Below are 25,038 nucleotides of genomic sequence, written 5' to 3'. Positions count from 1 at the left end.
TAAGGGTTTAGGGTGGAACTCTAGCCCTCGTTCCTTATTGTCTTCTGTCCCTACTTCAGCAGTGACACTACGGACAGCTGATCATTTAATACGACAGCTTCCTTAAGAAGTTGAGATGGAACTTTGGCTAAATTTTTTAATTGAAGTGTGTTTGCTGGTGACTACTGTACTAAACGTACCATTCAAGTTTGGGCACTTGAGTTCAACACAGTGTTTTGAGAGGGTGTCTTCTCTTGGCTGGCCCATGGCCCTCCACCTTCATGTAACAGCTTCTCCCATGAAAGAAACTTCTTTTTTTACTACTAATGTTGACTAAGTCTTGGGCTCTTTTCTTTTCTTTTTCTTTTTCTTTTAATTCTTCCCTGGCTTGTCACACCCTGCCTCCTACTTGGGCTCCACATATCTCTTTTATTATTGTCCTATTTCCTCCATGAGCCTATCCTATTCTTTATCCAGTAACTACAGAGATGCATTAATTTTTTTTTTTCCACACAAGGGGATTTATTAGAAAAGTAGGTTTCTGATGAAACTTAAGGATGGAATGTGCAACTTGGCTTCAGAGGGTTTTGGGAAATGGAAAACTATCAACAACAGCAGGGATTTATTGAGTACCAACTACCATGTGCCAGACAGTATTCAAGATTTGGGGAGTATAGCAGTGAACCGAAGAAAGTCTGGGTACACAGATAAACAGGATGATACTACTGTGTCAGAAGGTGATACCTGCAGGCTAAGAGGCAGAGAGTGGTGGTCGGGTGTTTGTAATTTTAGAAAGAGTGGTCAAGTATGGGCTATTTGAGAACAGATGGGAGTGAAGTTAAGGAATGAAGAAGGAAGCTTTCTGGGGTGAGGACATTCTAGTTAGCAGGAACAGTAAATACAAATGCCCAAAAACCAGAGTGTGCTTGTCATCTCTTCCTCTCTCTCCCTTACCCCATGGTCTCTCACCTTTGTTACTCTCTTTAAGAGTCACAATTTATAGACACATATTTTCACATGGGAATCCTGTATGAAATGAAGCCAGCCTGCACTCCCTTTGGTGTTGGTAAAAAGATTAGACTAAGATGGTTAAGAGACTGAATTGTAGTGAACATGTACTTTCTCAGTCACCCCTGGGCCCATGCAGTGTTCAATGCACTCTGTTCTCACCCCCAGCACCAGGTAAGTTTAATTTCAAAGTTTAATAAATAAAATTGTTTGAGTGGAGGGCAAATTGAAAGGGCCAAAGTTAGGTGCATATTACAGCCTGCCTATAAAATCTTCTTTTTTAGAACTAGAAAGCATTGTAATTTGACTTTCCCATCAAAGGTATTCCAAGATGCTTCAAAGTTCATATAATTTATTCCAAACTTACCCATGGTTCTCAATGCTATTTCAGTACACAGATGTGGCCACTCCCCATAGATGGAAGGGACCCACTCAAGTACTGTTAGAAGACATTTCAAGGACTTCATGTTCTCATTTTCCATATTAAAAGGGCTCCTGGAACCTGTCCTGACTCTACTTGCAGCTCACTGACAATCAAATAACATCATCATGTAAAGAATGTTCTTGCTTCTCATCAGCTTCAGTGCAATTTTTAGGGTTTGGAGGAGAGTGATTGTTCAGTCCTTAGAAGGTAACATCCTACAAATTCCAGCTACATACCTCTCCACACCCCTTTATGCTGTTTACTGCAAATAATGCTAAGGTCATGACAGCAGTGAGTAATGCCCATGAAGGGCAAAAATCAGCCGCACACTTTCTCACTCAACCACATGGTGAGAAAACAAGCACAACTGCCCAGTTTAAGGGCAGATTCTCAGATTTCATTTCAGATTTCCTGCCCTTTGTTGTCCTTTCTTGAAGCCTTAACAATGCTTGAAACTTGTTTCTTTCTTATTTCACTTCCTCTGCTTGAAAAACACGAAGGGGGAGGTGTGGTGTTATCTCAGAAACCAAGGGGAGCCTGGACGCGCGGGTTAGTCCCTTATGCCAACCAGTCAAGGGTAGCTTGGCTGCTCCAAGTGGATTCAAAACCTCTCCAAGTTCGAGAAGTGGACCCCTGTTCCAGTATAACACTGTAAGAGTACGAGGAGTGGTTTCCACTTTCATTTCCTTAAAACGGAGGACCATACTTCTTTTCTTTCATTTGCATTTGGGGGGAAATTAGCCTTGAATAGATGGCAGAGTGGAAAAAGCCTGACTTTGAGGTTCAGCTTTTAGTTTACTCAGCCAGTGTTTATCGAGCCCTTACACTGCACCGGACCCTGCGCTTGGGACTGTCCATCAGGGAACAAGACAGCTGACAGGCCCTGCCCTCAGGTAGCTTATAGCCTGCTGTCTGTGCCAGCCCCTGTACGTGGCTTTAACAGCTTTCTCTTCTGTAAAATGGCAACGGTAATACTAATCTTATATAACTGTTCATCAGACATAATCAAGACTTTGCTCAAGCCCTAGGATGTGTATATACAGTCATACCTGTTTTTATCGTTAATAACTTACCACTCAAGCTGAGCCTGGAGAAGGCATTCAGGGCAAACATACACATTTCTAAATGCTAAAACTTGTTGTTGTAGACGGTTACAGTAAACGACAGATCCCCCATAAAATAAGAGGAAATGCCTACAAGGGCGGCGCGGAAAGTGGTCCTCTGTCACCTGACAGAATTTTCCTTCCTTCTGACCTTGTGATGCTCAAATGCCGCTGTGCAGCTTTGCTCTTGCAAGACGGGGTCAGCTGCCGCGATCAGGTTTGAGTTAGTGTGCGAGTGTGTGTGGGGGGTGGTACCGAAACAGCAAACTGAGATGTGTCAAAGAGTGGGTTTCCAAATTGCAGGGGAAACAGACAAGCAAAACTAAACATAAAGTCGCCCGTCCTTGATAGTCTTGAAGCTGTTTTTCTTAGTAGCTGAAGAGGGTCTCATTCTATTTAACGAGGGCTGGCAGGTCCAAGCTGGGACGTGTTGGAATTATTCAGCTTTCTTGACCTTTTGGGGGTTGAATTGTGAATATTTTTTCAAAAATAAAAGAAGCCAAGAGCAGCCTGTTCAGCCCACCCATAGGACAATTCAGGCAGCAGGCACAGACAGTGACTGTGAGCATGTAGCCTTCTCAACTGCAACTTGTTTCCATTCCCAACACAGTGAATTCTCCTCCAGGACAAATCAGAGCATTATTACAGAATTAATTTTTACACGAGGAAATGACATCAAAGAGGGGACGTTAAAGAACGTTGCTTTTATATATAAATCTGGATGGCATGAGACACTTAGTAACCAGATATATATTTTAATATACTTTTTTATTTTTTTAAAAGATACTTAGATTAAATAAATGTTACATAACAAATATAGGAGATTCCCATATGCCCTGTTCTCTCTCGCTCCCATGCTTTCCCACATTAACAACATCCTTCACGAGTGTGGTACATTTGCCCCAATTGATGAACACCTTTTGGAACCCTGCCACTCAGCATGGATTATCGTTTACATTGTAGGTTACACTCTCTCCCACACCATTTTTAAGTTATGGCAAGATTATAATGGCCTGTATCTATCATTGCAATGTCATTCAGGACAATTCCCATGTCCCAAAAATGTCCCCATATTGCACTCGTTTTTCCCTCTCCCTCCCTTCAGAACTTCCGGTGGCCACTGCCTCCACATTAATGATAAAAATTCTTCCATTGTTAGATTCTTAATAAGTCTATAGTAGAATACCCGTAAGTCTACTCTACTCTAGTTCATTGTTCATTCCCCAGTCCTGAGGATTCTGGGATGGTGTTGCCCACTCCACCTCTAATTGAGAGGAGGCTTCTATCCCATGGGACAGATGGATGGGACTAACTTGCTTGCAGTTGCAGACTCTTCTGCTCTTTGGGATGGTCATTGTCCATCATCATCTCCCTGTTAGTTGTTCTGGGTGAGTCCACTGAGCTGGAAAGTAGGTGTTAATTGTTGCTCATATACTCCAGTTCTTCATTCAGCTGCAATTGAAACATACTGGTGTTACCTCGTGGACAAAGAAAGCCAAACCTAACTTTGCATCAATACCTTAGAATTCCACAATTTTAAGGTGCCCCATTGCCTTCCCTTCTGTGCATGTCAAACTCACTAACTTTATTAGCATGTTGCCAAATAGCAAAGTATCTCAAAGCCAAAGCAGATCAGCTCTTGTCTGGTACATGTTATACAGGAGTCAGCAGAGGATTTGAAAATTGAACTTGATCCTCTAGTTACTGCCTATTTGTCAGACTTAAGCTGGGTCGGAACAACATTTTAAAAATGGATTATACTTTGGTTTGGGGAGGTTTTTTAAAGGATCCTAAGCATTCTTGAGATTTTTTATTTTATTCCATCATATTGCTTTGAAATATCCATCATAATATGATTATTCCATCATATTGCTTTGAAAGCTTTGGAGCAGAGTGGTAACAAAAAATTATTATATTTCAATTTGTCTAGTCCCCCAAATTTCCTGGAAGGTTCCTGAGAAGTTATCAAACTTCTGCCTTCTGTTAATGATTAGGAATAGATTTATCAAACTCTTCAGCTGCTTTTTCCAAAAAATTTTCTTTGGTGAGAGAGAGCCTAACATGGAGTGGTGTTTTTCTAACAACAGAGTGCTCGCATGGCCCTTTGTATTGTCTAGACAATTTTCACATGTACTGCAAGCCTGTGTGCTCGACAGCTGGGCCCTGAAAGGTACCATGGAAGTGCCGAGAAGGTGAGCATCTTGTCCGCGGGGACACAGTTAACTCCTGGCAGAGCCTGGACCCAGACTCAAGTCGTTGACACCAAAACTCTTAGATTTCAAGCTGTCCTTGTTTTGTAAGTCTCCTAAGATGAGTGAAGACATTGCAAAGAACCAAAGCGCTTTTCTAAGCAACTTCCTGCCCCCCTTGCCCCTGACGCTTCTCCCCTCCACACCTACAGGCCACCCTGGTGCCTTTGCTTTCTACTTGAATACCTTTCAAGCTCTCCTTTTCAGCTTTTGCCCCGCGATTCCTGTTTTGTGGTTGAGTTTTGAGACGGCGGAGAGCTAATGTGTGACCTGTGGCTTTGCTTTGTCTCTTCATTAGCTGTCTCTCGCTGACCTTGGATAAATTAGTTCACCTCCTTGGCTCCCAATTCTCTCATCTATAAAATGTTGATGACAAAATTACCTGCTTCTTGTGAAAGAAGTATTTCGTTTACTTCTTGAGTAAATGAAATAATCATCACACTTAATACTGAATCAGGATTTGGTCTCCGGTCAATAAATGGTGATAATAATAATAACAGTAATTACTACTGCTATCCCCCATAGGCCTGATTTCTAAAGCAGCTCTTTTCCTTGAACTGAAATGTGAATAACCACATTAGAGAATTTAATCTATTAATCTATTAGAAACATATTCATATTAGAGAATTAAATTATGGTCTTTTGCATTCCAGTTAAATTCTAATGTTGAAAGAGAGAATAGAATGGATGGGTTAAATAAATATTAATGGTAATAGCTCAGAGGTCCCAGGGACCAGGTAGAGGGGTAGGACACAAGAAGCGGCAGTGCTGGGGCAAACTTGAGGGTGTGTCCACCAGCTGAAGGCAGCCACCAAACCTCACCGCCAGTTGACTTTTTTATTTTCTTAAACAGAGTGGGAAATCCAGCTTTTCAGGTGAAATCTCCTCATTTACAAGCTCGATTCACCTTTCAAAAAGAAAGTTTAGGTCAAACAGAATACGTTACCTGGCTCGTGCACCCACCTAGCAGTCTGCTTTAGCTGGATCTACAACCTAAGTTATTTGACTGTCAGCAACCAAGCGTCTTCAGCCTCTTGCTATCAACCCTTAAAGAGTGACCTCCTGTAAGTACAGTAGTATTCAGGCCCTGTTAAAAAGGGCAGCTCTAGGAATCATCTTCTTTGAACAGGGTTTTCACATATTTAATAAAACTCTTAATAAAAGCACCTTTCAGGTGCTTTGCAGAGCTCAGGACACTGTAGCGCATTTTTGAAGAGAGGGAAAAAAGCTTCCACTTGGGCAATCCATGTTCAGACCAAATTCTGTGTTTAGTTGAAGCAAATGGCTTAATTCAGGTGCCTGTTTTCTGAGTCTCTACTAGTTGCTACCTTTCAAAAATCCCTTATTACTAGATTTTGAGGTTGTTTTTTTTTTTTGCGTTTTGCATTAAGCCGTCTCAACACTATGATATAAAGTTTCGTCTAAGTCCTAACCGAAGAATTCCATTACAAAAGCACATCTTCATTTAGACCTTGGCCATTTCCAAAGCGCTTTGGGTAATAATCATTTGTGCACACATTCTTTCAGTCCCTATAAAAATGTACTCATCTGGAGGAAAGGAATCATGTTCAGGTCTTCCACTGTCCTCTTCCACTAGGGTTTTCTATGAAGCCCCTTACATAGCAGATGAATAATAAGTATTTCTTTATGCAAACTATTTTTTCTCATAAGTAACAAATTATTTTAGCCTAATTGGAATGTTACAAAACTCTATAAATTGTGGGCTCATTATTTTGCCTCTTTAGATGGTGTCATTTACAATGTTTAACTGTCACCAAGAGAGTCAGTTAATCTTCTTTAATTGTATTATTCTTCGGGTATTTTCCTTGTTGCTACAGCGCGTCATCCATGTCATATCAACTGAGAGAGAACTGCTTTCTCAGTTGCTATCACTTTATGGGAAACACCAATTTAAAAGCACTTCCCAGCCAAGGAATAAAGTTATTGTTTTGAAAGCCTCTGAAATAGTGCCACATTCTCCTTCATCTGATAGAATACCCCATTTGCAGTGATGTGACTGCATTTTTCCAGCTGACTTCCTCTTTTATTCTGCCCCAACCCCAGCGTGTTCCTCATTCTTGGCTCCATTCGCAGTCCGTAAAGTCAGGATTTGCCAGATGAATGCACTGTTCACGTGTTCTTTGTTAATGAGAAATTTAATTGCCAAGTATAGGCGCTGGCGTTCTCTGCGCACTGCTCACCTCTTCCCAGCTTTCAGAAGAAGTGAATTTTTCCACATTGTCCCTCTTAAAGAGGAAGGAAGGTGATTGAGAGAGCTAAAAGCCTTTCAGCGTTTTGAATATGGCAAAAGTGCTAGTATTTTGAGCTACTGCCTTTGGCAACAATATAGATATTTCCATCTGCGAGAGTCATTAAAAATGTTTGGTTTTGTCTCCTAATATGTGACCTGATTCTGGGAAATAAATCCCCCCAAAAAGGCAAGCTGTTTGGAGAACTAAAACTGCACTTTGATCCTCAGTGATCTAAAAAAATCAGGAAATAGCAAGAAAAGAGCATATGTATATCTGGGGGTTATTTGGATGTATTTGGGCTGGGAGTGTTAAATAGAGAAGGATGTATTTGAAAGTCCAGCTCAGTTTGTTTATATTTATCACTGGAAAAAGCCAATTACTTTTCCATTCAGTATTATTCTATAAATGGTTTCTTAAAATTTTCCATGCAAATCAAATTAAAAAAAAAAAAAACACAACAATCCTAGTTTTAAGGCATAATCAAGTTTCCAGTTTAAAGTCCCTTGTTGGATAAATCCCTTTGATACATGGATTATCATCCCTTAATCCCTTAATTTACCTGTTTGGTGAATACACATTTTTGTTTATCCAGCTTGCATAAAGCAACACAGTGAACTGTTAAAACAAAATCATGAGCCAGGAAGGGTCTTGAAACCTGATCCTGAGGCTAATTTCCCTCAGCTGGGCAAAGTCGAACAGGGAGGGAAAACACACGTCAGCACATACACACACCCCTCCTTCTCCAGTTCATTCTCAGTTACTTACCCAATAATGAAAACAAGATTTTTTAACACTCGTTAATTTATTTAGTAAATAGTGCATTTACATGATTGAGAATTCAAACAAGAGGGCACGAAGCAAAGCGTTTCTTCCCCATTTCTGTTTCCGGGTTCATTTTCCTTTTATAGGGCCAAGCAACATTCCCACTTTTTTGCATCTCCTCCCAGAGATAAGAGTGCATGGACGCCTCCTCTACATAAAACCTGCGCACACAGCCACAACGCGGCTGTCAGCCAGGGTTCCAGCAGCACACAGATGGCACCCGTCAATTAGGATGATGGGAAGAAGGTTTAGTGAAGGGACAGTTTACAAAGGTGTGGACAGGGTGTGAGGAAACCACAGGTGGCAGTCCATTTCCCAGGGACTCATGATAGTTGTCTTGACTGTCTAGGCCCAAAGGGGCCAGGAGAGGGCCTCCGTCTGCAATGGAGTGACCACCTTGAGAGAAGGTGTGCCCTTAAGTTGAGGCGCTCTGCCAGCTGGAGAAAACCCCATGAGGAAGGAGTCAGGGTAGCAAGTCTCATAAATGCCCTCTCCTCTTGTATACTGCTGTATACTCCTCTTGTATACTCCTCATTGGCCAAACCAAATCAAAGCTTCAGGGCGAGGGAGCTAGTTGATGTAGTCCATCAAGTTCAGCGTCCTGGGGCAGAGAGGCAGGTGGCCAAGAGCAGACCTTGAGGGGTAGTAGAAGACACCCAGAGCAGATACCAGCTCTTTTGGTCTGCACCTTGCTTTTTTCATGGAATGCGATAGCTTGGGCATCAGCTCTTATAAAGATATCCAAATGGAGCTGCCTCCCCCTTTTTAACTGTTGCTTTGGAATCTGTGTTTGAATGTGCTGTAATTTAACAGTCCTCTGTTGATGAACGCTTAGGTTGTTTGCAATCCTTTGCCCTTACAATGCTGTGATGAATTCATCAATGAATACCATACATTCTTAGGAGGGGAGGAGCAGGCAAAGGCTGTTTGCATTTGTACTTTTGATAGATGCCATTGGCATAGACCCTAGAGCAGTTTAATACCCCACCAGCTTTTTCGCACATCTTGCCTAACCCACTGTCTTATCAGACTTGCACTTTACTAGTCTAAGATTGGTGGAAAATGGTCCCCATTTCTTCAACCTGCATTTCTCGTATTAGCAATGATGTTGACATGCTTTTGGTGTTAAAGAGTCTTTATTCTTCAGCAATTTGAATGGAAATCACACAACAGGGTAGAGAACTTGTGGGATACACCATTTGTTTCCAGTAAGCATTGATAATGATTTAACAAAATGGCCTTAATTCTTCTGGCATTTATTGAGCACTTACTGTGTACACATCAGGATATATGCAGTGTCTGTATTAGTTTCAATTATGCAATAGATGTCAGAGAAGAGACTATTCCTAAAATATCAGTGAGATACTTTGTATATAACTGGCCAAAGTATTTGAAGAGGGAAACGACTGCTTGGGAATGTCTTTCTTTCGTGAATTGTCATGCATGGTATCCTCCTAGGTGGTTGGACTCGCTTCTCTTTCTGGCAGGGAGTGTGTGTGTGACAGGCCAATAGACTTGTCCCACCTGGTCTCCAGGGGCCCGGGGTGTTGTTTGCCAGCATCCCAGACCAAGGCAGTTTTCTGCCAGATGGTTGCCGCAGTGTCTGGCTCTCAAATGCCAACTGCAATTAAAACCTTCTTTCAGAGAGCAAGTCTTTCAATTCTGGATCCATATGTTGACCAATGCCTCAGGGTCCCTGATGGTCTAAGGGGCCAGGCTCAGGAGAAAGCCAGATGGAAAAAAACATAAAATGAGAAATGCCTGCAAGAAGGTGAGAAGTAGGCCTTTACTTTTTCTAGATTCAAAATGGGTAGAGAAAGAGAAATAATGGCAAGGCAAAAACCCTACTTGGAGGGTGATGGGCCAGAAGCATTCAGAAACAGAATTTCAGCTCCTACCCAGGTCCTGTGGGATTAACCAAAATTCCCAGGGGATTGGGTGTGTGTACTACCATTCGAGAAGCACTTCTCTAAGGCTCTTCTCTAGTCTCCAGTTGCCATTTATTGTTCTTCGAGATGCTACACTTAGTTATATCAATTTTTGTGGTCCTGCTATGAACTGTGTAGCACTAAGAAGACATCTGCAGGTAGGTATTTGTAGGATAAAGCCATTCTTAAGTGTTCCCCAAATTATACCACAAAACAACAATAGATAGATGCATGAATTCAAAGATACATGAATCTATTTCTAGCAAAGTTTTCAGGATTCTTTGTGAAATGTTGAGATTTTTTAAAATCTAACAGTTCAGCTAATGGTAGGCACCACTCCAAAGGTAGCGGCTATGAATTCGTGTCCAAAATTCCTCCTATTACCTGCAGTAACTCTGAAGCTTATTAGGCTATTCATCTCTGATCCACAAAGGGAACAGTAGTGTTCTAGAAATAGACACTGCTAAGCGCTTGATTTATATTCTCAAAACCTGGAAGCTCTGTCCCTAGACGATGAGTTTGGGAAAGCGTGACATAAAATGAGGAAGGCAGGGTGACCTAGACTGAAGGTCTTGGTCTTGCTCGTGGTGAAGAGAAGTGGAATCAGGCCACGTGATACTGCCATGTGCTGAGAGGAGCTGACCATGCTCACTTCCCTTAGTGAATGAATTTCTGGGTAGAGAAGTTCATGGCCAGGCAACTTGACAGCTATGGGTAGAAAATGCCCTAAGGATGGTCCGCTGCTCACCGAGGGTCTACAAGACATTAAAACACATTCAGTGATTTAACAACCTGAATTGGAAGAAATTTTGAAGTTGGGTTTTGCTATGGCTGGGTTTTGCTGTGGTGCTAATATATTCTAGGAGTAATAAAATGATGTCTTTGTTCCTAGAAATCGCCTGTATGCATTTACTTCTCTTTCCCTTCCTTTGGCTCCACGAACATGAATTGAACACCAGGAGATGAGGTTTGATATGTGGGGGCCATGACTGAGCTCATCTGTTCCTGTGGAATGGAACGCACAGAGCAATTGTGCATGCAGGGAACGATCATGATACCCCTTTTCTCCCCCCACCCCCAGCCTCCGTAGCCATTACCCTGCGATCATTAGCAGTACACTGCTTAGCATGTTACCACTGACTCTTGAAGACTCTTGTGCCACTTGGAATTCTTCAGCTGGGACTCATAGGCCTTTCAGACATCTGTGAACCCTGTGAAAATATAAGCAAACATTTTGTTTGTGCATTTTGGGGACGTGAGTTCAAAAAGATTTTATCAAAATTAGTAAAGGGATGACACTCCCAAAAAGACTGAGTCACTTTGCCCCCTGAAGGTAACTCCATATCCCACTGATACATATATGTACAAAATTCTTGGGGTGCCATATTGTGTAGTGGAAAGAGCACATGGCCTTAAGGCTGGTGGGAAATGCACATGCCTACTGCTAAGATGGGGTGCCTCCGCAGGTCATCTGGTAGGGTGTGGCTGGCTGGTGGCAAATTGTAGTGAAGTAACTCTGCATCAAGGCTTTCCAATTAAAGTAAGCATGCTAGAAAGCCTGTTCACCTTAGCAGTGGTAGATTTTGTTGAAGGAGGAAAAAATAACATCTTCCTTATTGGGTACTTGTGAGGTTATATGCGTAGGCACGCAATAAGTTTGTGCACTTCCCTCTCTCCTCCTCTGTATGCCAAAGTACAGAGTATACTTGGCTGTTTCCTTTTTCCCCCAGAATTTCCTGGACAGATTTTCTCTTCCAGGGCCTTTCCAGAGCACAGCACACATTGTACACCTGCACCTCTCCAGGCGCGCCATTTGCGCACACAGCAACAAGAGTGGTGCCCCTGGGAAGTGTACATCTTGGTGGTTTGTGTGTATGTGTGTGTCCCTCTTTTGTTGATTCTTTGTCTTTTGCAAGCATCAGACCTAAACCCCTTCTTTTTATCACAAGTGTTTGCCACTCCTGCTCAGAGTACCAGTCTCGTCTGTTTTTCTCTCTTTCATAACACCCCTGACTCCTGTTGCTTCCCTCACACTTCTTAGTTTTTGCTAGAAGAGCATTGACCAGCTGGGAAAAATGACTTTTTTTCCTGTTTGAAAAAAAATCACATCTATTTAGGTGCATGTTTTCTCAAGGAGATATCTCACTGCTCCTGCACTGTCAGGTATGTTGTGTGGTTTGGTTTTTTGTTGTTGTTGTTGCTTTGTTTTGTTTTGTTTTGTGCTTGCTGTGTATGTGTGTATTTCCAAATCATTCCAGGTCAAGGCCCTCAACCTTGGTTGCATGTTAGAATCATCCGTGGAGCTTCTAAAAGTCCTGATGCCCAGGGCATCCTCCAGAATAATTAAATCAGAATATCTGGAGTAGGCACCAGGCTTATTTTTTTTAACTAATCACCCAAATGATTCCAACATGCCATCAAAGTTGAGAACCACTAATATAGGCTAAAATCCTAAAATGCTGGAAGGCTGAATTACCAGTCATGACATTTTGATTTTTATATTTAACAAACAACAATGTTGTCTTACAAGCAAATAGATGTTTGTCACTGTACACACACTAAGATCAAATAAGAAACAGCCAAGTTCCTTTTTGCTTTGGCAAATGTCTTATAGGGAAGTAAACCTAAAGAGTTAACTTGGTTGTTTTGCAAATCAATCCAAATCTAAGCATTGCAGAAAAATTTATATATTCATTGTTGTGTTAGTCCCAAATTTAACATAAGGTTCAGAGAGCATTTCTGCCGGTATTTTTAGCTAAGCAGAGAACTCTTGGCCTGAGAGACACTGAGAATTTCAAAATAGTTTGTTACCTAAAAATATACTTCCTGAAATGAACTTGAGGCCTGAGAGGGATGAATGGGTTTGTTTTTTCTTCTATATTTAATATTGCCACAAGAAAGCAAATCTTAAATTTATGTGTGTTTATATTTTTAGACACCCAGGAAACAGGTGTTGTGCCCAAGTGACAAAGAGGGCTGTGTGGCAAAGGATCCATGACAAATCTAAAATTTATAGAGCAGGGAGGGACTGTGGAAGGCATTGGACCAACCCCCTGGCATTAGGAGGGGGTGCACTGAATGCTGGGAGAAGATGAGGAGGCTTTTCTCCTGTGCCCCCAACAGTTGTTCCTGGGAGAGTGCACCTCCCAGTTTCCTAATGGCCAACCAGTAGTTGTAGGCCACACATGATGTTAGCTGTTTAATCTTTCTTAGTCTAGCATGTAACGGAAGTGCTTCATGGGAGAGCCCAGTAGTGTGATGGACCATTTATCAGCCTTGTCTTCCTTCATGCGACTCTCCAAACTCATGCTTTTAATTACCACCATTGCCAGTGGAAATGGACCTCATTGAGGACAAAAAGTGGGGAAAGGATGTTCAGTCTTTTTTATTGCCTTTCAACATGCAGCATGTGTGTTGCAAAGAATGGTTTGACTTTAGTGTTTTATTGAAAGAATTTGAGTGGGTATTGTCTTTATGATCATATTTGCCCCTTAATTTGGGTGAAGAACTTCTGCATCCCTTCCCACTTGCTATAAAGGGCCAAATTAGAACTCGCTGCATTTATTCCTCTATTTATCCCCCCACCCCTTCATTCAGTCAGTAGTTTTGGATACTTTCTATGTTACAGACCCTCTTCTGGGCACCGGAGGTATAGTGTCTAGACAAGGTAGAGTTGTGTGAAGACATTCTCAGGGAGCCTGCGTTGAGGTGGGTAAAGTATGAGTAAAGAAATGATCATGCTAGTTTGTTCAGAAGAGAAAACAGAGTCTGTGAAAGTTAGTTGCTTGTTAACTTAAGAACAAAGTGGTGTCATTCAACCAAGGTCCAGAAAAGCAAGCAGAAATCAGATAAAGGGACTAGCAAGTGAAAGGCCTGAGGAAGGAACTTGGCCTCCTCCAGGAAAGGCCCGTGTGTCCTAAAAGGTCATGAGTAAGGAGTAAAGGAGTTGGGTAAGGGATGAATGAGGTCACAGAGGTGGCAGGTCATAGGTTTTTTTTTTTTTTAAGATTTATTTTTTATTTATTTCTCTCCCCTTCCCCCCAGTTGTCTGCTCTCTGTGTCCATTCGCTGTGTGTTCTTCTGTGACTGCTTTTATCCTTATCAGCAGCACCAGGGAATCTGTGTTTCTTTTTGTTGCGTCATCTTGTTGCATCAGCTCTCCATGTGTGTGGCGCCATTCCTGGGCAGGCTGCCCTTTCTTTCGTGCTGGGCGGCTCTCCTTACGGGGCGCACTCCTTGCGTGTGGGGCTCCCCTATGGGGGAGACACCCCTGTGTGGCAGGGCACTCCTTGCATGCATCGGCACTGCGCATGGGCCAGCTCCACACAGGTCAAGGAGGCCCCGGGTTTGAACCACGGACCTCCTGTGTGGTAGGTGAACGCCCTAACCACTGGGCCAAGTCCGCTTCCCGGTGGTATGTTCTTGAGATGGGCCTCAGCTTTGCTTTGCCGTCATGACCCCTTTCTAGAAGGCGCCCAGTAAGTTTTGAGTAATACACTGACTTTCCTTAAGGCAATGGAGAGAAGTCAGTAGAGCCAGTCCTGTACAAAGAAGGCCTTGTAGCTCTTGTGGTTGTTAAGTCAGGAAAACGATGGCAACATCCTGCCTCACCTATGGCTTTCCCTTTAAGCTGGCCAACTCCTTTTTGTGCTCTATGCTTCTGCTCAGTGGAGACCTCTATCTGCCTCTCTGGGCTGTGGCTCTTGTCCAGCTCCCACACCTCCTCTTTTGGGTTACTCTGCCCTGGTCTGTTTCCTTGACTGTTCATTCAGTTAAATGACGATTTCCTTAAGGGTACTTTGCATTGTGTTGCCAGCACCAATATATGCATTTGGCCAATGTATACTTGTTGATTGATAAGAGTTTTCGTAGAAAGAGGGCCTTATGATATTCATTGACAAAGGGAAGAAGTTGCTCAACCACTACTGCCCCCTCTCCAGCACCGCTGCCTAATGTCTTTCATTACATAGTGCATACGTGAGAGAAATTTCTTATCTGATGTGAAGGGATTTTTTTTTCTTTCTCCATATTCTTGACATCAAGTTGATTTGACATTGCTTAAAATCTTCAGGAATTCTTTGGCAGGATGCCCAACTGTTGTATAATGACTCAATGTAGCTTTTTCTTCCCCCCAGTTAACAATGACATGATGGTCACTGAGAACAATGGTGCACTCAAGTTGCCACAACTGTGTAAATTTTGTGACGTGAAAGCTTCCACCTGTGCCAACCAAAAGTCCTGCATGAGCAACTGCAGTATCACATCCATCTGTGAGAAATCAGAAGAAGTCTGTGTGGCTGTATGGTAAGATGACCTTTTAAGAAAGCTTGCTTTCTTCCTTTCCCCCATTGTATAGGTAATGCATGCTCATGGGCCATAGTCGGGTGTGTCTCCATCTCCTAAGTGTAGATACCCAGCCCATTTCCCTTTCCCCTAGGCCATCTCTTTTTCAATTATTAAAGGTAGTTTCCAAGGATAGTCTGTATATTCTCAAAGAGCTCTACACATACATGTGTGTATGTGTGTGTGTGTGGGATGGAATGTAAGATGACCTTTTAATATTTAAAACAAATCTGGGACTCCTTCCTTGCATCAAGTAGAATTCTCTGCTTGCTAGTCATGTATCTGACACCTCCTTAATGCCCCATAGTGACACTGGGAGCTTTTTTCTCCTGAGGCAAACCCAGTTTTGGTATGTAGAAGATGAGGAGATGAAGGGGTGGGCTGTTGGAAAGGACAGGCATGAAGGGGTGGGCTGTTGGAAAGGACAGACACAAAGGGGTGGGCTGTTGGAAAGGGCAGACACTTGGTAAAAAAAGAGAAGCTACTTGGGGAACCAGAGAAAGAACTCATTCCTTAGTCAGAAGCTCTGGTTGTGTGACCCATATCACCAGTGGGCTACACCATCTTTCCCTTGGATCATACTCCTCTTCTCTTCACTCCTCTCCTCCCCTCCCCTCCCCTGTCTTCTCTTCTCTCTTGTCACTTTCTTATTCATGTCTCACTTTCGCTCTTATGCTCACCCTTTCTCTTTCCCTCTCTATCTACTATAGTCCTTTATATATATACAATAGACACTCATGAAACATTTGATTAACTAGTGGGTTATGAATTGGGTACAAGAGCAAGAGATAAAAGAAGAACAGGTATCATGAAAAGAGACCCAATTTTATGAAAATATACAAATTCATCTTTTTTAGTGAATTAGATATAACATTTTGCAGACCTGTTCAGATATTTTGAATGTTTTGACTCTTTTTTTTTTTTTTTTAAATAACCAAGGTGTGTTCTGGCTAGCTGGCAAACAAGAATATAAACCCAAGTTCCTTTCTTTTTTTTTTGGAATGAATCTTTTGAGAGTTCTGAAGACCACATGCATTTAGCCTTGATGATAGACCTGAGAACCTTGCAGATTTCCCTGCAAGCAGTGGATGAGCTGCTTTCTTAAAGCATAAAGGAATGTGAACACCAAAGAACTGTCATGACAGCTTGTTCCATTCATGTCCCTTCCTGGGAGATGCTTTTGAAAAAGGGGTTTTGACAGACAGTGTGTTCAGAGGAGGGGAGCCAGTGTGGTTAGAGGGTTTGAACGCATGCCATCTGAGGAATGGCTGAGGCAATTAGACATAGCGAGCCTGCCAGTGACGAGTGGAGATGAGAGATCCTTGAAGGGCTCTCTGATGGAAAATTTTGCGTAGTTCTGCAAAGCAGAGAGGCCGTAAAACTTACGTGACAGATTTGTGCTCAGTAGAACTTGAAACATTTTCACAATCGTAGTTTCCCAACAGTGGAACAGGCTTCCTTCTCTGGCAGAGTCAAGTAAAGTTCAGTAAAGGCTGGATGAGTGCAGAAGAGTTTAGGGAAGATTGCGACATGAGACGAGTTGACCTCAGCGTCTCCTCCACTGAGCCTCTTCGCTTCAGTGCCCAGTGCGGTATGAGCTCCCTTCTGCTACAGAAAACAGTCTCTTCTGTTTTCTCCCCAGCTTATAATTAAGTCCAAATTATTGAATGTAAATCACTTCTCTCTGGAATAGAGGCTTTGCTACTCTCAAAAAATGTGAGCATGTATAGGAGAGGAAACCTCTGCATCTCCCCTCCATCCACTGTAAAGAGTAAATTCAGTGAATGCTATTTTTGCCTGTTTTGGCGAAAGTGAACTCTCCTGTGTAGTGGGAGCATAAAAGGGTAGTGGAGGCAGCAGATCTTCTTTCCAAGGCCTCATTCTTGCAGCTGCTGCGAATGGGAATCTTGGCTTCTGAGGTCCACCCAAGACCTTCCACTGAAGGAAGCTGCTTCATTTAGTTTGCCCCCTCCTCAGGGGCAGCCAGCATCCCATAACTGGTTGATGTGGAGGTACAAATGTCTGGATTTGAGACAACCTTGAAAGGCCACCCCAATCTCAGCACTTCCGTGGGATCAGCTGAGCCCTCTGTTGCAACTCACACTGCAGTTCACCTTCTCCCTCTGTGCAGTTCTGCTTCCATCTTACCTTCGCAGGTTCATCTTCAAAAAACCTCCTGACATCAGTACCCAATCTAAGGTCGTAGGTTCTTTTTAGGATAATCGCCAAATGTGGAGACTGAAAGGCTCTGCCATAGTAATACGTTGATCAGTTTCAGTGTTCTTTTCATTCACACACTCATTTGTTCATCCATCTGTTCACACAACTGTCATTTCATAACCACTCCATATAAAATGCTTAAGTTCCTTTCAAGGATGGAAATATTTTGAAACCAAAATGAATTATATTACAATGGTTCTTGACAACTTCTTCCATGGCTTAGAGCAGGGAGAAAAAAATGTCTGTACTGATTTCATTATTTTATATCCAAAGATGCTTTGTCAACTTAGCTCTCCCTGGCAGGGGCCACTGTTAGGAGTGGAGAAAGCACTTAAGGCCTTGATGCAGCCCTGAATATAATTACTGTGTTCCTCTTGGGCCAGCTGGGAAGTAGAAGGCAAGAGGGGAGGAGAGCCTTTATCCTGGCCTCTGCAAGAGCTCCTGAGTGATTATGGAGAGGCTTTACTTTAAGGCTTGCAATTCCTCTCCTATCTCATTCCTTGATCTCTGGAAGCTTCACAAGGGACATTGTGCTTTTCCCTGGGAGTGTAGAGGATTGAGCATGCCTTCATTTTATTACCAGAAACAAAGAATACAACCCCCATTCCCTGACACACACACACACACACTCTGCTGTGGGGTTACCAAGGGAGGATGCTCACAGACCATGACCACAGGTTTCACAAAGGCAGCACGACAGCTTTTGGGTTAAGGAGGTAGTTTTTTTTTTTTTTTTTTAGTTTTTTATTGAAGTATATCATTCATGCATGAACACACGTAAACAATAAGTGTATAATAAAGATTGTGAATTTACAAAATAAACATATGTAACATCACACAGGGGTCTCGTACATCACCCCTCCACCAACTCTTTGCATTATTATGAAACTTTTGTTACAAACTATGCAAGAGCATCGTCAAATATTACTACCAACTATAGTCCTTACCTTGTATTTGGTGTATTTTTCCCCCAACACATACTATTTTTTTTAATGTATTTTTGTTGCAGATATTGTGAACTTGCAAATCAATCATACAGATGTGTAGATTTCCCATACAACTCCACACCCTGGTGGAACATTTGTTACAGATTATGAGACAATATCATCAGACTATTACCACCAATCATGGTCCATAGCATACATTTGGCTCACTTTTTCCATACACCTCCATTATCAACATAGTACAGCTTTGGCATTGATGCAAGAATATTATAGTATTGCTGTTAACCACAGTCTCTAGGTCACACCAATTGTAGTTCTCCCATGTTTCTCCATATTCCCATCACCCTGCAATAGTGATGTACATCTGCTCTAGCTCACAGAAGGACTCTAAATATACAACATTTGTCGAGGGAGGATGTCTACCTAAATTCCCTTCAGTTCTCTGCTAACCACCCTAGAGTAAGGATTCTGTCCTTCTCCCTTTAGCAGCAGAGTCCTGCTCAGCAAGGCCACCCTCCTCCTGAGTGGCACGCATGCCTCTGCTAAGTCCACTCTGGGACTTGTGGATGCCAGAAGCATGGATATTCCGGTTGGGCTGTCCCATCCGCACCCCCACACCCAATCCCCTTGTTGCCATATCGTCCTTTAGTGTCCTTGAATTGGGCACTGAGAAGGTAGACCAGACAAAGATGCCCCTTGCCTTGCGGGTATGACCCTACTCCTGTCCCGGATGAAAGCTATATCGTAGCTGCTTCTTGCTCCTGCCTTATATTTTCCTTTTGTGAGCAGCATGTACATGTATGTGTGTGGGGGGGTAGGGGTACAAGTGTGCATGTACATGTGCTGGCACATGTGTGCACTCAAATGCACGCACCGAGAACCCTTCCCATAGGAAGGTAACGCTATTGAAATAGACTAAACCTACATTACAAAGGCCTAGTTAGCCGCTCCCTAGGTTTCCCTCCACTTACAGGGAATACTGGTCAACACCACAGCCATCTGAAGATGGTGGAGATGGGAGGGAGGCTGGCTGGCCGGTGTCGCTAAACAGAGTCACCCAAGGTGACAAGTCTGTGAGGGGAGCAGAGGGAAGTAGGCAGAGAAGTAGAATGCTTTGCCGAGGATGCCAGATTTTTATTTTGGCATTTTCAATTATAATATTGTACATTCATCATGTTGTTTTTAATGTAATATATGTACTCTTACAGCCAACTGAGCATTTTCTAGGGCCCGAGTAATATACCACTTGAGAGATTCTCAGAGCCCTTCGCTGAATTAGGGTCTAAATGGAACATTGGTTTGTGATAGCACAAAATACTTCACTGAGCTGCCAATGAAGAAAACCGTGCAGTTCCTACCAGGGGTTTTAATTCTTTTTTTTCCTCTACTGTTCACTCCTGAAACTCAGGAAGCTTTAGTTTTTATCTAAGAAGGTTCCTTCCCTTTTTCTCAGCAGAGCTAGTTTTTGACATGGAATATGCTTCACACAGGACCCTGGAGCCCAGTGAACAGAACAACAAAACAAAACAGAACAACTCAGAGGAACTGTGACTGTTCACAGGCACTCTTTCAGGGCCGATTAGCTAGACATGAGCCTGATTTCTGCCAAATGAACTAAGAAGGCAATGTGAGCCTTCCAGGATGTTCAAAATGAAAGGTTTAAATTATCCTGAGGACCTAGGAATCCTCCTTTTCCCAGCCACTCTCCTTTAATGATTTAATGAAGACTTCATGTGTAAAATTCTCCACCAGTCCCCAAGGAAAGCGCACATCTTTATAATCAGAAGTGGGCTCTGAGCCTAAGCAAAGGGAAAACTGAAATAAGCAGACAAAACCCAGGATGCTCTAGGGCAGCCTGCTAAGACCATTGGAGAACTGGAGCTAGTTGCCCTTGTTAGAGTCACGTTCAAGGAGGAGATACAGTCCAGATAGTCTCTGGGTCTCCTGAAACCAAATTCTACCCTCCTCTCTCTCTCTCTCCATGAAATTCCGTACCTTAGGAGAAAGAATGATGAAAACATAACCCTAGAGACCGTTTGCCATGACCCCAAGCTCTTCTACCATGGATTTGCCCTGGAAGATGCTGCTTCTCCCAAGTGCATCATGAAGGAAAAAAAAAAGTCTGGTGAGACCTTCTTCATGTGTTCCTGCAGCTCTGATGAGTGCAACGACCACATCATCTTCTCGGAAGGTGAGTTTTCTTCTCTCGAGGACCTGACCTGTCTTCCTCTTCTTGTTTTCTTGTATCCCTGGTCTGCAGCCTCCCCAGAGTACATGCTCCTGGGGCTGATGCTGGAGAGTAAGCTTCTGCTATGTGGATTAGGAACCTGTTCCCCTGGCAGGAAGAGGTGGTTCATATGTCACTGGGCTGGTTCCAGTCCTTATCAAATCTGGCTCATCAGGACCCACACGATTGTCTGTCTTCACAAGTATTTTCTTTCATGTAGAGCATTGGTTCTCAAAGCGTAGTCCAGTAGCATCAGCCTCACCCGGGAACTCCTTAGACCTGCAAGTTCTTGGCATCTGCCCCAGCCTGCGGAATCAGAAACTCTGGGAGTGGGGCCCAGCAAGCTGTGTTTTAATGAGCCCTCCAGGAGAGGCGGATGCTGCTAAAATCTGACACCTGATAGTCGTGAGATTTGGAGGGAGATATTTGATCCAGGAGGTCGGGGACTTGCTTTGAGTTAATTCAAGTGTTCTTGTACATATTCCTAGGATTTGACTAAAGGGTACTTGCCATTGGTCCTGTTTGAAAGAAAAATGGAAACCCATTGAGCCAGGAAAAAAGTAGTTTAGAAACTAACCCCATCTTTCAAGTTCAGTGTTTGCCCAGCCTGAAAGGAAGGCATGCACTCTTCCTGCAATTGAGAAATTATTCAATGATTTTTAATTATAAAAGTAGTGTATGCGCCTTTTAAAAATTCAAACAATTAGAGTATAACAATTAAAAAATGAAAACATTTTCCTCATCCCTTCACTCCCAACCCATCATTTAGCATTGACAGTTTGCGGGAAGCACATATATCTCTCTCATTTATCCATATCTCCTCTTTCTTCCTCCCACTTTCCTTCCCTCCCTTCCTTCCTCCATCCATCCATCCATCCCATCCACTCATCCTTCTTTCAGTGCAAACATTTGGGCATACTGTAAATATTATTTCGCTATGTGTTTTTTTACTCAACCACTTTTATACCTCTTTCTGAAAAAGTCGGTATATAGAGGGACATTGCATACCTTTTACTTGTTATCCAGAATTGCACAATATTTTTCTTCCATGGCTGCTTTAACCATTGTGTTGATAGATTATTTAGTTGTCTCCAGTTTTCCACTTAATGCCATATTGAATATCTCTGTATACATATCTTGTATATTTGTGCTAGTATTTCTGGAAGATAGAGTTCAGAAGTGAGGTTTTTGGATTAGAAGTTACATACATTTTAAATCTGGGCAGCTACTACTAAATTTTTCTCTCTAAAAAGAAAAGATGTCTGAGCATATGGATTTCTATGGGCCCTCACCAAAACTGGTCCCGATAAGTCTTTTAAGTGTGCCAATCTGCTAATGAAAATAATCTTCTTTTGGTTTTAGGAATGTAAATTCTTGAGTGTGACAAGTTTATTTTTGCTCTAAATTTCTTGGTCCTCACATTGGTCTGAGTCAATACAAAATCCTTTCGGAACACAGGTTCTGGCTTTCCACCCTATAACTGTTAACTTGCATGTCTCAACTATGGAAATGATATGTTCCCATAGATTCTGTGCATAGTTCTCAGCAGCACTGCAGACCCCCCACCCTACCCCCACCTTCACCTATGTCCAGTTTCTCTCTCTTCCTGTTCAATTCCTCATCTATGCCAGCTTCTCAGGACATTGATAACAGGCATGTACCACATTCCAAAATCACTTCTCCTTCCTATTTTCTCATCATGTATGCCTTCCATTCCCCTCATTTTCCTATCATTAGAATTATAACAGGAAAGGTATATCAATTAAATCACACCGAAGTATGATAACACCTGATACTCTGGATTAACAAGTCAGCGTTCCTCAGGTAGTTCATCGTTTTAAAAGAAGAGCCAGATGAAGCCAAAGGAATTAATCTCTAATGCTAGAACCTTCAGGCATGTTTACTACCATCTATGAAACTTGTCTCTATTTCTGCATCCTGGCTGGACCACATCAGAAAAGTTTATTTCATCCCAAAGGACAAATGTTGATAAATGGTCAGCAAGTCATGTTATATATGCATATTACTGTATGACCTTGTGATGTTAATGACTTCCGTTTTCAGTGTTTTTCAACTCAGGTGATAATCATGAGTTTCCATTCACATTTTTCCTCTTATTCATTATCAGACCACTAGTTCTTTCCTTGTGAGGTTTGATAATCAGCATAAAGGCCATTTCACGTTCTACGACTCGTGAAATCCAGCACAGCTGGTGACTCAGATGTCACGGTGCTTACTGGAGTCTTCTAAAATGCACTGAGGGTGGGGATTTCCCCCACTTGAAACATAGCAGATATTAGGAGCAAAGTTTAGGATCCATTTTTCTTCTTATTGCAGCTTTCTCTTTATACCATTGAATGAAAACTCTTGAAGCAATTTTTATTCCTCCACTTCGGATACTGCCTGCCCAAGTCAAACAAGATGGTGGCCACAAAAGCTCTGGAGTGTTTGGCCCTGTATTTTTATTAGTACAGAACTCCATTCTGGTTGCCAGGTTTCTCATCTGCAAACACTCAGTGGATGATAATTACTTCCATCTTCCATTTTTCTTAAATATATGAAGGAAAAAAGTTGAGCCACAAGATGTTTCTTTTTAAATGTAGCTCTTTCTTTTTAGTGCCCGTCTTTAATGATGACCAGCATGCAGTGAGAATGTCTGGTTGTTGGGTGGGGTGCTAAGCTCTTGCCTTGGCATGGCCCCATTTTATCCTCATAGCCATGCCATGAGGCAGCCACTGCCAGTATCCCCATTTTATGGATGGGAAATCAGGCTCAGAGAAGTTCACCAATTTGTCCCCAAAGAGTTAATGGGTGGCAGAGCTAGGATTTATAATGGCCTATGGATGGTGCTAAAACCTGTGAGCATTTCCCTCCCTCCCTCCACTCTTCCTCCCTCCCTCCTTCCCTTCCTTCTTCTTTTCCTTCCTTCCCCTTATTTTATTTCCTTCTTTATCTTTCTCCATCTCTCTTTCTCTGCTTTCTAAATAGATAATACATGCACATGTAAAGAAGTTCAGTTCTACAAAATGGGGTACAGTGAAAAGTAAGTCTTCCTTTCAGATTGTCCCCTCAATTCCCTGTCCTCCAGAAGCCATTGTTAATGATTGATTATCATCCTCCCAGAGATAGCTTTCTGCCTGGAATTATGGGTAGATCTTGAATTTGGTAAAGCATTTGCAGGGTTTTTTTTTAATTATTATTTTTTATTTTTAAAGACGCTTTAGATTACATAAGTGTTATATAAAAAATATAGGGGATTCCCATATGCCGCCTCCCTCCCCCTCCCACACTTTCCCACCTTAAGGACATCCTACATGAGTGTGGTTGGTACATTTGTTGCAATTGATGAAACCATATTGAGGCATTGCTACTAACCATGGATTACCATTTACATTATCATTTACTCTCTGTCCGGCATACTTTTGTAGGTTGTGACAAGATATACAATGTCCTGTATCCATCACTGCAGTGTCATGCAGGACAAATCCAGTGACCCCAAAATGCCCCCATATTACACCTGTTTTTCCCTCTCCCATCCCTCAGAACCTTTGGCAGTCATTGCCTTTATATCAATGATAACAAGTTCTTCCATTGCTAGAATAATAAGTCTACTTTAGTTCATTGTTCATTCCCCAATCTTGAGGATTTGGGGATGATAATGTCCACTCTGCCTCTAATTGAGAGGGGGCTTAGATCCCATGGGGCAAATGGATAGAACTATCTTGACTGCAGTTTAAATGTCTGATTCACTGATAAATAATTTATCGAAGATAAAATTTACACTTTTGAAGCATGGGGTTCCCTGAGCTGTGATAAATATATACAGTTGTATAACCACTGCCACAATCAAGATACAGAACATTTCCGTGACTCCTAGAAAATTCTTTCGTGTCCTTTTGCCATTGTCATTGGAATTTTTATTCTCATTTTTTAAACTTGTTTTTTTTAAACGTATTTAGGGCCTTTCATAGTAAAACACTTAACCGAGGCTATGACCTCAGTCTTGCAGAGAATGAGCATCTGGGCAGCTCTTTGCCTCTTGCAACAAGATACTGTTATGGTCCTTTCACCCACAGACACCCAAGCCTAGTCTGCAAGAAAACAGATACCAGATCACTGCATCATTTAGCTCAGAGGTTTCTTCCCCATCCGAGTTGCTTGTCTGTACCCTATACATTGAATTTTCATGAGGACTTGTAGATGGTTTGGTGGAAGGACAGGCCGCCATGTAAGCTCCCAGTCTCCCCATCGCCACTGTTAACTCAGGCTCATCGATGTCCACTTGCAGTAAGGGATTATAGGACCCTTTCCACCTTGTTGAAACGCTTTGGTTTTCCAAACATGAGAAAAGGACAAAAGATGACTGAGATAATCCTCTCCAGACCCAGTAAGATAATTAGAGTCCCATCCCACTTGATGATGGAGGAAAGCAGGAGCACAGACATCCAGGGACTTGCCTGTGGTCACACGGCAGCTCAGCTCTCCAGCCTCCCAATCAGGTCTCATTTCCTTCGTCCTGGTTTTGAAAACTATATTGTG

At 42.4% G+C, this 25,038-nt stretch overlaps 1 protein-coding gene across 1 annotated transcript in view; it reads left to right on the top strand.

Annotated features, from left to right (window-relative positions):
* Positions 1–25,038, top strand: part of TGFBR2 (transforming growth factor beta receptor 2) — an 83,720-nt gene that overhangs the window by 16,706 nt on the left and 41,976 nt on the right. The window contains exons 2-3 of the mRNA XM_004470876.5: positions 14,901–15,069; positions 20,273–20,463. Of these exons, the coding sequence (XP_004470933.1) occupies positions 14,901–15,069; positions 20,273–20,463 (360 nt within the window). The remainder of the gene's footprint in view (positions 1–14,900; positions 15,070–20,272; positions 20,464–25,038) is intronic.

This window comes from Dasypus novemcinctus, chromosome 31, assembly GCF_030445035.2.
Source record: "Dasypus novemcinctus isolate mDasNov1 chromosome 31, mDasNov1.1.hap2, whole genome shotgun sequence".
Classification (NCBI taxonomy): Eukaryota; Metazoa; Chordata; class Mammalia; order Cingulata; family Dasypodidae; genus Dasypus; species Dasypus novemcinctus.
This window is presented reverse-complemented; position numbering and strand designations above follow the sequence as displayed.